This window comes from Helobdella robusta (assembly GCF_000326865.2).
Source record: "Helobdella robusta unplaced genomic scaffold HELROscaffold_12, whole genome shotgun sequence".
Taxonomy (NCBI): Eukaryota; Metazoa; Annelida; class Clitellata; order Rhynchobdellida; family Glossiphoniidae; genus Helobdella; species Helobdella robusta.
The window spans coordinates 1,389,602-1,404,854 of record NW_008703664.1 but is presented as its reverse complement, the minus strand read 5'-3'; the positions used below and the strand labels follow the sequence as shown (position 1 = coordinate 1,404,854).

The 15,253-nt window shown below is 30.7% G+C and overlaps 4 protein-coding genes across 4 annotated transcripts; 2 read left to right on the top strand and 2 right to left on the bottom strand.

Annotated features, from left to right (window-relative positions):
* Nucleotides 1–883: 883 nt before the first annotated feature.
* Nucleotides 884–5,646, top strand: HELRODRAFT_167799 (hypothetical protein; the record flags this gene model as incomplete). The annotated part of the gene is made up of 8 exons (XM_009013533.1): nt 884–1,191; nt 1,258–1,337; nt 2,092–2,291; nt 2,871–2,900; nt 3,359–3,515; nt 3,634–3,827; nt 4,317–4,584; nt 4,748–5,646. The coding sequence occupies 8 exons, from the start codon at nt 884–886 to the stop codon at nt 5,644–5,646; spliced, it is 2,136 nt and encodes a 711-aa protein (XP_009011781.1).
* Nucleotides 5,647–5,998: 352 nt separating this feature from the next.
* Nucleotides 5,999–6,704, bottom strand: HELRODRAFT_167798 (hypothetical protein; the record flags this gene model as incomplete). Its single annotated transcript, XM_009013532.1, has 2 exons — nt 5,999–6,074; nt 6,358–6,704. The coding sequence occupies 2 exons, from the start codon at nt 6,702–6,704 to the stop codon at nt 5,999–6,001; spliced, it is 423 nt and encodes a 140-aa protein (XP_009011780.1).
* A 619-nt stretch (nt 6,705–7,323) lies between these two features.
* HELRODRAFT_156372 (hypothetical protein) lies at nt 7,324–9,779 on the bottom strand (the record flags this gene model as incomplete). Its single annotated transcript, XM_009013531.1, has 7 exons — nt 7,324–7,422; nt 7,524–7,649; nt 7,890–8,008; nt 8,301–8,373; nt 9,276–9,337; nt 9,426–9,481; nt 9,706–9,779. 7 exons carry the CDS (start codon nt 9,777–9,779, stop codon nt 7,324–7,326), a joined length of 609 nt encoding a protein of 202 aa, XP_009011779.1.
* A 2,800-nt stretch (nt 9,780–12,579) lies between these two features.
* HELRODRAFT_167796 (hypothetical protein) lies at nt 12,580–13,400 on the top strand (the record flags this gene model as incomplete). The annotated part of the gene is made up of 2 exons (XM_009013530.1): nt 12,580–13,048; nt 13,216–13,400. The coding sequence occupies 2 exons, from the start codon at nt 12,580–12,582 to the stop codon at nt 13,398–13,400; spliced, it is 654 nt and encodes a 217-aa protein (XP_009011778.1).
* Between the last annotated feature and the right edge of the window lie 1,853 nt (nt 13,401–15,253).

The following is a 15,253-nucleotide window of genomic DNA, read 5'->3' as shown; positions in this document are numbered from 1 at the left end:
AAGCAAAATGAAGATAGTTTATCATGAGATCAAGTTGCTTTCAACTTATAATGTCATGCTACTGAATTTTACTGACTGGTATTGCATAAACCATGGTATTGATAAGCACAAAGCACATTGGTATGTGCTTTGTGCTTATCAATCTTTTCCTGGTTTCTGTCCTGGTGATTTAATAAGTGCCACTTGAGACGTTTTTTAACAATATCTTCTGCTGCGCTGCCGAAAAAATATAAAAAACATCAGACTATTTTTTGTTATATTAAGTTTTAAAGTTTTTTTTAAGTTTTAACGCTGGGTCTTTGTTGGTTTTCAATAATGTGTGCTGCTTTTAAAAAACATAAATTTTGTTTCATGACATAATCACTTGTTATGTCGTAAAGAAGTTAGAAAATTCATCATCACTTTCGTTGTTTCTGTTTCATATTTGCTATAATCTGATTTCATCTTACCTTAGTTACTGTTTGTTTGTAAGGATATCAAATCACCATCGCCTTGTTACTCTAGTTAATTACTGCTTCCACTGTGACATAGTTTATTATTTGTATAAACATTGGGTTTCCACCATATTTTTTAGTTCGGAAATATCAGCCTACTTATGTTGTTTTGCCAAAAAGCACTAAGGTGGTTGTTAGATTCAGGTGAACAAATAAACAAATTTTGGTTGTAGAGGTCTTTTTCTTGCAGTTAGTTCTCAGGTGTTTTCAACATCTTTATTAAATTATTTTTAGTTGATTAAGAAGTTTGTAAGCTTAATTCATTCTTTTTGGTTTTGAAATTTAATGACCTGGGCTTTTTTATTGGCCACCTCTTTATTCCATCTTAAAATATGTCTGTCAATTTATAGCAGAAGGAAAAATTTGAGCCATTCAAACCGAGTCTAGTGATGGATGATGAAGAAAGCTTTGAACCTGACTATTTGGAAGATGATGTCAAATGTGAACAAATTCCACTTTCTGTAAATTTTGAGAATGCAGAGGATTCTAAAAAAAATAATTCTATAATAAATTCTGACCTAAATTTACAAGCTAGCAGCATTTGTGATAACGAATTACATGACACCGACATTAAACAGTCATGTGATAAAAATGTAGGAGATATTAAGGTTGTAAATGAGGTTGGAAACGTCACAAAAGATGATGAGAGTGAAGACTCGAGTGATGACAATTCAAATTCTCAGCTGGAAGGAGATGGGTACTTATTTGGTCTTCATTTTTGCATCACACGATCATCCTTATAAATTAATATTTCAATATTTAGGTCATTATGCGAGGACTTGTTAGCAAGAAGTGATGATGACGACGACGGTGAAGACGAACATGACATATCAGGTCCCGAAAGTAAGATCATTTAGAATGTGATCGTTTTAACAATATAAAATTCATCGTTGTAGTGTTTTTATTTTTTGAATTATATTGTAGATTTGTTGATGCATTCTTTCAGCTAATTGGACTCAATTTTATTGAAACAAAAGAAGGGTTTTTTAAAGCTTTGTGTCTAATCATTCTGCTGTTCTTGAAGTCATTCACACTGAAGCTGGTGTTGACTGCCAAGCTACATGTATTTAGTTTTAATAGAATGTAGTTTATTTTAAAGAATTAATGCATTATAGCATTTCATCAGCATCAATGAGCTACAAATTAATTTTTCATGACATGCCAATTCAGGCGTTTTTTATTTACATAATTCTCTTCAAAAAATTCTGCTTCAGAAGTATATTTTTCATTTGTTCTTATGCACTTTTTCTTTATTAAAGTTGATTTTCATTTGTCCAATCCATACAAGTGTCCTATTAGTCTATTCTGCTTCATAGTTGTTTATATAATTGATAATTTAGATTATATTTTGAGATCGAGCCTCTTGTTTATTATTAACTTACTAACGCTCTTGTAAAAGTTCGAAGTTTTGTATGGCTAATATAATATTCTATTTCCATTCAATATTCTATAAATAAACCTGTATTGATTAGGATGGCTCTTAGGGTATAATAACAAATTTTTTAATATGTGAATCTTTTGTTTCAGTTTTAAAATGTTATGCAAAATTTTTAAATGTTTCGATACATTGTTAATAAGTAGAATACCATTGTAACAGAGTTATCAGATGAAAAGAAATTTGTGATATACAGTGATGTGAACGATATGTTCAACCCAGAGACTGAGATCATATCACTTGATGTTACAGAGGAGGAAGTCTTGTTGCTAGACACATTCGTCAATAATCCTGAATGTGAAAGCGACAAAAAAATTGAGGACGATAAAATATTTTTTGCAATGTTTGAAAATGAAATGAAGGTTATTTTATTTTTTTTCTTTAAATTTTTGCTCTAATTTATTTCACTCTAATACTAAATTTAGCTTAATAAGGCAAGATAATTTAACGACAATATAATATAAAATTACTTTTCAGTTACAAAGCCAGACATCATTATTATTCTTCATATGTACAAAAAACATTCCCATTTTCAATGCAAGCTCTGGCATCTTTTTCTTACACATTGCAATTGTGTCTAATATGGTCTTTATGCTGCCTCTATGATTGCTTTCTCTTTTGAAACTTCGTTTCAGAAACATGATGGGAAATGGGCATTTTTTTATGGTCTTATTTTTCTATCTGATGCAGATAATGTTAAACCTACACCAAGTGTATCCTGTTTTAGGGATCTCATATCTTCAAACACGCTGGTGTGCATACCTTCAATTTAGAAGTTCTTTGATATTTTTAGATATCTTTGATATCTTTGATAATTTATGGACGACTACAAAACTTACCTAAAATGCTGATATAGGTTTCAATTTCTTGTTATGTAGCCTAACTAATGAGACTATGTTTTGAAAAAATTTCTACTGAAATATTGTTCGACCTGTCTATAGCCCTTCATGCAGATAGCACCGGGATTAAAGGTAAATCAAGGGGCAGGTTGATGAAAGATTTGCATTATTACAAAACTAACATCAATTCGGGATTTTTTCTCAGCGTGAGTTTAGGATTAAAAATTTGAAAAACATTGCATGCAGGGGATGTTAAATTAATGCTGAACTCGATTCCGCGTCATTCAGACATCCAACCAGTTGCTTTCCATTTTTTGCTTCTATACTGTTCCTGCTCCTCCTCCATTTGTTGCTTATATTGTAATCACTCTATTCGATATGCATCATGTAACTTCATTCCAGTGCACTTGTACACAAGTGATTTACTTTAAGATTTACTAAATGCATGTTTAACCAACACAGTATTTGTTGAAGAATGCATGGTTATTGATTTTTCTGCTGTTCACGTTTAAAATAAATTTTTAGACGTTGAAAATTTGATAGTTTTGCTATAATCCTATATCGTTAAAATTGTAACATATATTCAAAAGGAATTAGCAAAGCAACAAAAGTATGAGAAGATATTACGTTGTTTGGACTGTTACTGTCAAAAAAGAAAAGACGTTTTTGATACACTCTGCAACACTACAGCTAGTCTATTGGATGATCCTGCCACATGCTACAGAATCCTGGTTGAACAGATCTCTGGTAAAACAACTTTTTACTTTATTTTTTTGTGTTTACAGTTATTGTCTTAAAATTTACAATTTCTAATATTTATTATATGATGATTATGATCGTTATATTTACACATTAACTGATACAGGTGGTTTGTGCTCATCTTGCATAAAGAACTGTTTGCCTGTAATAGGGGCACGACTAGTTCTCAATTGCTGCTTAAATAATAAATCGCTTGTGGGATTGACAATCCTCAAAATCATGCTCAATGAGAAAATATATTTTCATAATGTCAACTCAAAATTTTTCACTATACCCAATGTGATTAAAGCTGTCATAGAGGTTAATTTCATTTACCTTAATGTCATTGAAAAATTGTGCTTGTGTGTTTAAGATGTGTATATCATTTTTAAATTTTCCTTTGTCGAGAGAAAGAAATGAGCCTGCTTGTCATGGGCCGGATTAATATGAGCGTTGTACTTTTTACATGACAAATTATTTGAAAACGTCAACTTCACCCTATAGTGGAAAACATGCAAATCCATTTTAATTAATTTTGATTGACTTTGTTTATTTCCCAGAAACTGTTTTCTTAAAAGCTGGCATATTCGTTTTTTATTCTTACAAATCTCTTATTAATTTTTATAAATCAATAATAATAATAATTGATGCAATTGATTTGAATTGATGCAATTGAATTGATGCAATGCCTTAAACTTAACTAAAATCTTTAATGCTGTTTACATTTTATATAGCTTGTCTTGAGTAGCTAGAAAGGTGTTCAATAAATATTTTCCAATTAAATATTGTAACATAAAATTTGCTCGACAGGCATGCTTCAATCAAAAAAAATATGGCCTGATTATTCAAATGGTGAAAAGTTTTGATTATTTTTCATGCCTCCCATCATCCAAGGTAAAGGACAATCCATTTCCTGTGCTCTCTTATCAGCAACTTCTAAATCTGAATGTGGTCTTCCAATATGCTTCACATCACATAATGTCTGTTAATTCGCTGGATGATCAGCCGACAGAGTTTTATAGCTTGGTGACTCTCTGCCTTGATGTTCTTCAACTTTTTCTCGAATCTAAATGTTCAAGTAAGGATAATTAATTTGGAAAAGAAGCAATATTCTTAACTTAACATATTGATTTTTTCTAGATGGTCTGAAACAAAAGAACAAATTTTTTAATTGCATAAAAGGTTCGCTAAAGTTTTTATTGTATTTTTATTTCTTTAAAAATTTCATTTTTAATTTCCAGATTTTAGTTCCAGATGTTGGCTATTAGTAAAAGCCTCTTTAGCAGGCAACATGTTCGTCAACATAAGAAAAATTTTTGAATTGTGTCTCAGTCACAAAGGACTAATTAATTGGAATTTAGTGCAATATCAAAATGTTATTTCATTTTTACTGAACTACTACCTGAAACATGCAGACTTTTACGATTGCAGCATTATGTTGTTGGAATTATTATATAAAGATGGCGTCATCCATAAATTTCAGGAGTTCAACCTGAAGGATGAAGAACATGTTGTATCCATCAACAAAGGAGCTTCTGAAAAGGAAATAATTTTCACGTTAACAGTATATATAGAATCCATCATTAGACAATTTTTCTGTTTGAAAAGTGTAGAACAAGCTAAATGGACAGTAATTCTACATGATTCAGTGGATGGATCATCACAAAATTTAGATGGTGATGTCAAATGCCTTGAAAAAGTTTTAAGCAAATCATTTTCTTATTTGTCATGGGAGAAGTTTAATAATTCCTACCTCATAAAAAGCATGTCATCATCAGAGAAATTTTCGCATGACTCAAAAAAATATCAAAGTTGTTCTAAAAACACAAAAGCCGTACAACCACATTTAGATCTATATTTTTCAAAACATCCAGTGGATAAAGTGGAAAGGACATTTTCATCAAGTGCAAGCATGCCTTTTGGTTCCAATCAAAATTCCAAAGACACATTGGTAGCAAATGAATTTCCATTTAATAGTTGCAGTGCCACTGCTTTTCATAATGCAAAACATTTGATGCCTTCTTGTTCTACTACTCCACTGCCAGTTCATCCGAGATTTAAAAACACAGTCAGATCTCCTCCACAAGAAACTGTGCTCTTCAAATGTCATCCAAGGTTTCAGTCTTCTCAGAATTGTTAGGCCTGTAAATGCAAATACATTCCAAAGAAATAAAAGATCTTACAGCGAGAACAATGCAAGCAGCCATGACTTCCCCGCCAAAAAATTCTTTAAAGATAGAAATGCCAACCTGAACAGTACTAATTCTCATAACTTCCATTCTTCTAATGAAAGTTTGTTACATTTTTTGGCTAATTCTGATTTATTAAAAATATGCCATGCTATTTTTTAACATTACAGACTTCACGAGAAATAAAAGTGTATATGAAAGTATTAAATCTGATGTCTTTCTTCGCTTACAGTTCTATGTTAATAATGGTAAAATTGATCCAAGTGATATTGATTCCCTAGGACTTTATTTTTCTGACCAGTTTTATGAAATGTTAGTGAACAAATCTGGAGAGCCAGTTGTGTACGACATGGATGCTTTTGAATGGGTGCAATCATTTCTTGATTTTGAGTTAAACAAACGTTTACTAGAATGAATTTATTATCATATGATCGAGTTCTGTTTTTTGTTAATATTTGCAGATGATAATGTTCTTTTTTTATAACAGTCATGTTTCTTTTATATTTTTTCAAATTATACAAAAATTAATGAAAAACAACGAAAAATCAATATAAAATTTATCAGTTAATTATTTATTGTTATTTGTTTGCACACTATTGTTATTGTCATTCTTCTCCATGTCAGTTTCGCTTTGTGAGTCATCATGTGTAAACAATTCTAACTTTTTCAATTTATTTTTAGGTTTGTTCTTTTTGGGGTCTTTAATTTTTTTATCACCAGAAACGCTGAGGTGCTTGGATGGAATGGCGTCTTCTGTTAAACTCCATTTCCCTCTTTCGATTTCGATTAACGTACCGTTTACGGTTGTACTAAAATTTTTCAAGATGTATTTTTCTTCAAAATGCAAATCGCATATTACATCGCCTAATTTTAAATGTCCAATTCTTTTTAGTTTCTCATTCCAAGGGTGCAATTTGTTCGACGTTACTTTAAAAAAGTGCCTCTTCGATTCGATTTTTTCGCGAGTGTAACGTGAAGTACAGTTTGGTAGCCGACAATTCAAACCCATTTTGCTCCTTTGATTAGTTGAATTAAACCTGCAGATGAAAAATTATGTTTATGAACCTGGCATGATATTTTAAATGGAAACTCCAATAAAGAGCCTGCTTACTAACGCAGGAGCAATGATGGAAAACCAATCAGGTATTTATGCATTCATGTGTTCGTGTTGTGTTAACCATTAACAAAGTAGCAGATTTGCATATTTATTATAGTTGTATGGTACATAGAAAGTTAATGATTGCATTAGTGAATGCATTAAAAACATTAAAATAATCTCTAAACGGTAAAAATATTTTAAAATAATAAAACAGTTTTAACATAATTTAGCTTAACTTGCTGCTTAACAAGTTTGTTCAAAAAATTGAAAAATATCTATAACTTAATTTGAGCTTTTTTTCAAATTATTTTTAACTCATTATTCAAAAGTAGGTTTGCATAATAACAGTGGTCAAAAAATAAGTACTTACATGATATTTATTGAATTAAGTATTACATTCTTTACCTATATACAAATGGAAAAATAAAAGACCTTGAAATTCTTCAGCAACGTTAAAAAGGAATAACAACAATGAAATATTGACAAATCGAAATGTAATGATTACGAAATATAATTTATTTTCGGTTCGTCAGCACGCACAGCTATTTTCTTCAGAGGAATGACTTTTGCGATGTATTTGTATTCCTCCTTTTTCATTAGGCTCCCATAAACCGGGAGTTTGAAGTATCTGAAAATTATTGTATTTTTAATTTTTACGTTTTTGAAGACTATCAAATTTCAAGGATTCAGAATAAATTTGCAAGATAAAAAAAGTTATTAAAGTCTAACCCTAACAACCAGTTCTTCAAAGGCTAGTTGGACACCTTCCATTGTTTTTGCACTTGCTTCGGTGAACATCATATTGTGCTTGCTGGCGAACCTCAAGCCATCCTCTTCAGTCACTTCTCTGGGTTCCTGAGTATTGTGGTTAAGTTTAAATACATCTTTGACGTGCTATTGTTCGAATACTTTATAAAATTCATTACTAAATTAGACAAAGAATTTGAGATTTACTCGTCTTAAAAACTGTCAAGACAGAGTTTGAAAGAAATATATGAATTGATTTTATTCAAAAGTTTGATTAGTTAAGTATGAAAATATGATATAAACAAGTATTAAAACGGATGTAAAACCTCAGCAGACACTCAATCTAACTTTGTCGATTTTGTTTCCGACGAGTAACTTGACAATATCTTTCTTTGTGGAGTGCGAATCAAGTTCATTTAGCCACTCGTCCAACTTGGCGAATGTTGTGTATTTTGTTACGTCATATACTGTCGGGATAAAATGCTGTGTATTATTGTTATAATAATTATTATTATTCTATTATGTTGATAATTCTGGTTGTTAATAGTTCGACTTTTAGAAGTTTATGTTAATTTTCGTAAAATTGATGTAAAATACAAATAATTGTTTGAAAATATCTTGTTTAGTTTGTTGTGTTGTTTGTTATAAGCAGAAATTATTGATTATAGGAAACATTTCTTTATATAAATATATGGTTACGTTCATATGTGTTACACACTACTTAAAGATAATTAGAATGAGAAAGTCATTTTATCTCACCTAGAATGCATCCCTGACCGTTGCGATAGAAACTTGGCGTAAGAGTTCGAAATCTTTCTTGACCCGCTGTGTCCTAGAAATTAAAACAATTTAAGTTGACGAACAAAGTTAAATTAATGTTATTTAAAATAAGGGTGCTAACATTGCAAGCTACTTTTAAAACCCGTTGAATGTTTTTTCCTGATAGAAGTTATTATATTTTTCACACATTATCAAACTTTCCAGTTAGATATTACTTTGAAACTTAAAAATATTTATTTATATCAAACATTTGGTGATGTTTATGCGTTTTCAGCAACATGTTAGTGCAACATCAATTGCGCTGTTAAAATTGTCGATGATGGCTTAAAAAAGTTAGTTGGTCTTTTCAAATGTTTTATTAATCTATTTGAGTAAGTTTTTTTGATAAAACGGGTTTTAAAACAAATCGATGTTTTATTGCGCTTGTATTTTATATAATGTGTAAATGTGAGTACACACTGAGCAATGCATGTATCTGAAAAACAATTTTTCATGTTTACTGATATTCATATTCACGACAACTAAAAAGGTTTCGAATTCAAATCGTGTGTTAATATTGATGATACTAAAAACATGGCCAGTTCGATTTTTAATAAAAGAAAATGTTTATAATGCTTAATATCGTTCTATATCAGTAAATAAAAATGTGTTCAGAATTTAACAAGATTGGTTCATTTCTTAAGAATCAGATCTAAATAAAGAATGGCGGCATGATGGCATGATGAGTGAAGACGCCTGGTTGGTCCCGCTTTGCAGTTACCTGGTTCGAACGCAAGAAGATCCTCACGACAGCTCCTAATGTTACGTGAGTTTTGCGAATATGCACGCAAACTGTGTATGCGCCGTCGATAGCTCTGAAGCTGATGAAGTAAGACGGAATGACCTTAAACCTTTTTTTGATTGGTTCATTAATAATATTAAGTGAATGATATCGAATTCAGTTCAACCACCTACCCATATTGAAAGTTTTATTTTCTCCCCTTCTACGCGGATGCATTTTATTTTGAAGTCAATCCCTGCAATGTAATTGGACATCACAAATTTATTTAATTTTCAAAATTAAAGAACATATAACTAAAAAATGTAATAATTTTGCAAATTCACCAATGGTGGCAGACTGGTCGGGGTGAAATTTGTTCTCAGCAAATCTCATGAGGAAACTTTAAATAAAAATTGAAAGTAAACTATTGTGAACTAATTGAATGTAAACTAATTAAAAGAATACTTGAAAATGTGTTTTACATTCGTTTTTTTAACAATTTATTCGCTTACCGTGATCGATATATTATTTATTCAACAAATAGTAAAATATTAATTATTTATTCGTGTGGTACCCGACATTCATTGATAGCCATACACACGTACACACGCACTTGATTCTTACCTGGATTTTCCAACTCCACTCTCACCGATGATGAGAATCTTCAATGTGGCATAAACATCATAATCGTCTTCCATATTTCTTAACGTTACTTCTTAACAGTATTTTTTATTTAAAATTACTATTGCTATCCTTAATAGATGAAGATACTTGTGTAATGATGTTGAAATCGTAAAATAAAATGTGTTTACTCCAAATTTTAAATGATAAATTTCAGATTAATCAGATAAATAATCGTTAATTATGCTAATTACAACCATTACACAGCTCTGGTTGGAAAACTTTTTAAAAAATGTAATCCCACTGGAGCATTTAGATTTTGCACAGAGTAAATCTTGCACACTTATTTACGAAATTAACTTTACGAATTGTTATATATTAATTTTACACGAACGAGCTAAAAACGTTTAATGCCATTTATTAGCATATTACATCTAATAAAGTGAATGGTGCACACCAAAAACTGTTCGTCAACGTGAGCAGCTGCAGCAGGCGAACAGACTGAGGTGGGTTTGCATTGTATAAATAGATTTTTCAGGCGCAATATGTTTATCTGTGCTGATCTTTCAAACGGGGTAAATTGGGCCGATGAGTCCCAGACTTTGAATGGCCAGTAAATTGCGGAAATAACATGTGTGACTGTATAGTAATTCAGCAGAGTTATTAATGTGTGATGTTGATTAATTAATTAATTAATTATAAATTTCAAATTATTTAAAATCAAAATATTGAAATAATTTTAAAATAGGAGTAACCGGCAATAATAATTCTATAAAAGAATAATAATTAGTTGAAAAATGAAGATAAATAAATTTCCCAACATCAAGGCAAATTAAACGACTTAGGGTGAAAATAAATTTGATTGACAATAAAATTCACGTTTGTTACAAAACAGTTGTTTGTCCAGAGAGTATAGGAAATAAAATTATTTAATTATAAATATACGTTGCGTATGGCTTGGGTGGTACAGCTTTATTTAATCGCCCCTTATTTGAGAATAATCTATAATCTCACATGTTTTATTGTGTTGGCTAATATAAACTCAGAAATCATCATCACTCTCTATAGCATGCTTCGCATTTCAGATGGCGCAAACAATTTGTATGTTTAAATAGTTTTATCGACTTTGTATGCTAAATACATACAATAAATATTGGGCAAGTTAACAGATGAACTAAATCAGCTTTTCAGCAAGTTGTGAAAAGATTGTCAGATAAATGTCAGGTTGAAAATACAAAAAAAAACATACAATGACATAAAAACATACAAACAACGTACAATCAACGTTCAAACCCATGCAATCAATGTTCAAACAGGAAATACGGATATAATGGTATGAAGCAAAGAAAATATAAAATTTAAATGAAAATTTCGACACTATGTGTAGCTACATTTAAATTATTAAAAGTACTGAAAACTTTTAAGACTATGTATGATTCAAAATTTTTGTTCACGACTACTAAAATATTTTGTAACTCTAAATCTCAAAATTGGCTTTGAACTGATTACGTATTCTCTTGCATGTTTAACTGAACTAAAACAATTTTATGTTTTTGTATTCTTATACTTTTTTTACATCATTTTTAAAAATTCAACTTGTTGCTTACTACAGTGAATGATTAATAATTATTTAAATAATATAAAATCTCTTAATATTTAATTTTGAAGAATTTTTATGGCAAAAAAATCATTATTTGTACTTAATGGTAACGACAGAACCAAAACAACCAAACATAGGTAGGCCTTATCTGGGATGACGGTGGACAAAAAGTGAGGCTTAGAGCTTCTCAGCTGCCGTTCGCGGTGGAATGACAAGTATCGTGGCATGATAAATAGAACATTAGCTGCGTAACAAGTAGGCCACCAGCGGCGGCGTAGGGATGGCTACAGTGGTGAGGCGGGTTGCGTCAACTAACCTGTTAGGAGAGTAGCGGTTTGTCAGAATACTTCTGCGAGCTCAAGAAAAGTATAATTATTACACTAAGTACTCGCTGGTATTTTGCATTCGCAGTCCTCCTATTTCTTGTTATTTTTTTGGGTATTGTTAATCGTATATGAGAGTTATAAACTTTACTGATCGTTCAATTGCCCTGTCTTGTGAGCGTTTCACCAGGCGGCAAAAATAATCACATTATTTGATATATGTGGTTAATATATATACATATTTTTCAAAATGTTTTTTTGAACTCATTTTTCATTTCAAAAGCCAATCTAACGTCGTAATGTTAATTCAAATGTAATTTTAATTTTAATAAAATTGTCATGTTTTCATGCGAGTACTGAATATAATTTGGGTTATTACTTTAATTGTAAAAATGCCATCTACCTAAACAACATGGAAAAATAAAAATCATGTGAGCAAAAATTAATCAGCAATTAGCCTGAATTAATAAAATAATGAATATTTTATGATCGAAAGCGCCATAGAAACACAAACAGTAAACATTTTCTGTGTCTGAACAAATAAATAACTTGCTTTAATTTTAAAGATATCATTATTTCCTTTTTGCTGAAACTGGTGAAAATTGTTTCAAATTTTAGTTTGAGCTTTGAAATGTGTTTTCTATTTTCAAGTGAAATAAAGACTTTAAGTATTTTGAACTGAAAATGTTGTTCAAATTAAAATAAAGATTTAAATTGCAGTATTATTAATATACTATTATTTTAAATTGTTACAAATAATATAACGATATCAGTGAAAAATTATATACACCAAAGGAAAATTTTATCAAATACTTTGATACGCAAATAAGAACTTTCTATTAAAAATTTGCTTTCCATTTCCACCTTGTTTCCTAACTTTAACTTTTGTCTTATAACATCCGATATGGAAAAATATAAAGAAATGCGAAATCGATTTTGAATTTAAATTAGAAAATGGCAACTTCTCGAAAGCTGATGGAAAACGTCGAAAGAAATTTGCAGAAACAAAAGATGTACGATAGCCTTTTTGAAGATCCAAAATTTGTTAGACGTCTCAAAAAATTATCCCATAGCGATAAAATAAAAATGAGCTTTGATTTCTATGCCAATCAACAATACAACGCAAATTTCTTTAAAGTAATGCACGATCAATCCAATCTCCAAAGCACTGCAAAGATTTGCACATGTGATTGCAATTTCTTGACGCATGGAAAGTCTTCTCACCACGTCCCCAACTGCAGGACCGGCAACAAGGTCACACGAAGCAGCAGCAATCCTACAAAGAAAAGTAAACCGGAATGCGCTAAGAAGTTTTTTGCTTACAACTACAATTTTTTTCTCAAGTCAATGATGAACGATCAAGTATCTAACGATGGAAGCAATGTTAACAATCTTGAAGAGCCTAATGAGCTTCGTGTTGAAGGTGCGTAGTTTATTGTGACGCTGGATCACCTTGTTGTTACCTCCATTTTATCCGCACATATTTCTTAGCTCATACTTTCAGTTATAAATATTGTAAATCCGTTCATATGATTTTTTAGATATTATATATTCAAATAAAATTTGACAATGTTTTCACGATGTTTACAGGAAAGAGCATGTTGCTTCACTACAGAAAGCCCAAATACAATTCGATGGAGTATATGCTAGCTCATTTCAATTTGCTGGACAAGGCGAAAGTTAACATTGGAAAATACAAGCCACTAACGTTACGTGACATCCTCCCAAGCATGCACACGTATCAACGCTCTCTAGAAAGAAAATATGAAGGTTAATACATTTTATTTTCAAACGGTAAAATTTAATAAAAAAATTTTTAGTAACAATTTTTTTATTTCAAGCAATTTTTAAATAATATTTTTTTTAGATTTATATCAGCTTAAATAGAAAATGCATTTTAAAAGTTATGTACCAGACGCTCATAGTTAGAAATTCTGCGATTCCTGCGCATCCTTGTTGTCCTTCGCAAAATATTATTGTGATAATTTTATTGATCAATCAATTAAAACATGCTGCCAGGCGTTCATAGATTTTGAGTTAGCTAAAATAAACTTAAAAACTTAACGAATGATGACCAACATTCATTAATTTGAGGTATGTTCGTATTTTACAATTTTTTACGTTTTAAGAATTGGATGTACTTATCCTAATATGAATTTTATGAACTTTACGACAATAATTTGAACGGAAAGATTGATACTTGAACTGCGAGCCCAACTGTTGATATTACTAAGGCAAGTAGATGTATAATAATGTTACAGTTACAATGGTAAAATGTTTAATTTCCAAAAAAATAATGTCGGATTTAGATTTTGGATATTAATGATATTAAATGAGGAACGGATGGTGAGACTGATGGTGATATAATCGGTATTCGATGCGCTCTACTGAGTGTAAATAACATATGGGCTGCGATGCTTTCTGGTCTGTTTCTGTCCTGTTGTATGTTGTCTTGTCTTGTTCGTGCGTGCCCTCCACTGTGTTGTTTCATGTTTTATGTTTCGCTGTCTAATGGGCTTTACTTCATAATACCGCTTGTAGTGTTGTGAGGTGATATGTTGAAAGATATTCAAGTCTTAGCATCTTTCCATTCTATTCTGTCAATATCATCAGAAGAAATTTTTCAAGAATTTGATAATGTTTTTTTAATATTTTGACGGTTAAACAACTTCAAAATTGTTTGGTCATGTGCTGATTCAATTTCAATAAAAGCCACTCATGACCAAAGCAAGCATCTTGCAAATTTTGTTTTGCTCGATACGATTAATTGTGGTACGTTTGATGGTTCATCAATCGAGGGTAAAAGTTATGGTGTGATTGCGCTCAGTTTAAAAATGGTTAATTCATATTTGAAAGATGAATTTAGTAACTAGATATCCAGGCGTCAACATTCCTTCGAATTTTGGAGAGAAACAATTTTTTGATCCTTATAAGAAATAAGAGTAAGACTCAATAATTAAATAAGATTACAACACGGCACAGAGACATTATTTCCCATCCCGAGTAAGAGGTCAAAGAAGTGCGCATGATGCACTCATAAGAATAAGAGATTAAAATAATTATATTTAAATTGATTGGACCACATATGTGTGCAGTGCACTGTGCAGTTAACGGTATGCATATATGAAATAAAATTAACTTTAAACCATCTTTACTTTTTTATTCTTTTCAATTACATAAAAATTTGCATTCATCTTTTTCTGTTATAAATGCTACTTCAAATTACAATCAACATTTCATAGTTGTCGTTTTCTTTGTTCTTGGACTCAAGAAATAACCAAAGACGCAGATATGTCAATTATTGACCCTAGTTTCTAATTTGCCTTAGTTGTCTAAACGATTCTATTTTTCAAAATTCAACTAAACTGCTGAAGTTTATAAAACTGCAGTTATCGAAGGTTTGTTAAAGAAGATACTTTATTTAAAAATAATGATACTGTGGGTCGCGAACTTATTTTTAACGCAACTTCAACGTTAAGGAACAAATTATATGAAAGAAGAAAACTTTTAAGTTCCCAGTAAAGCTGATCAGTATTATTAAAATAATACTGATCAGCTTTACTGAGAACCGAAATTTCATAATATGTTTGAAAAAACTTAACAAGCGAGTGAACCAATTAAACAAGAC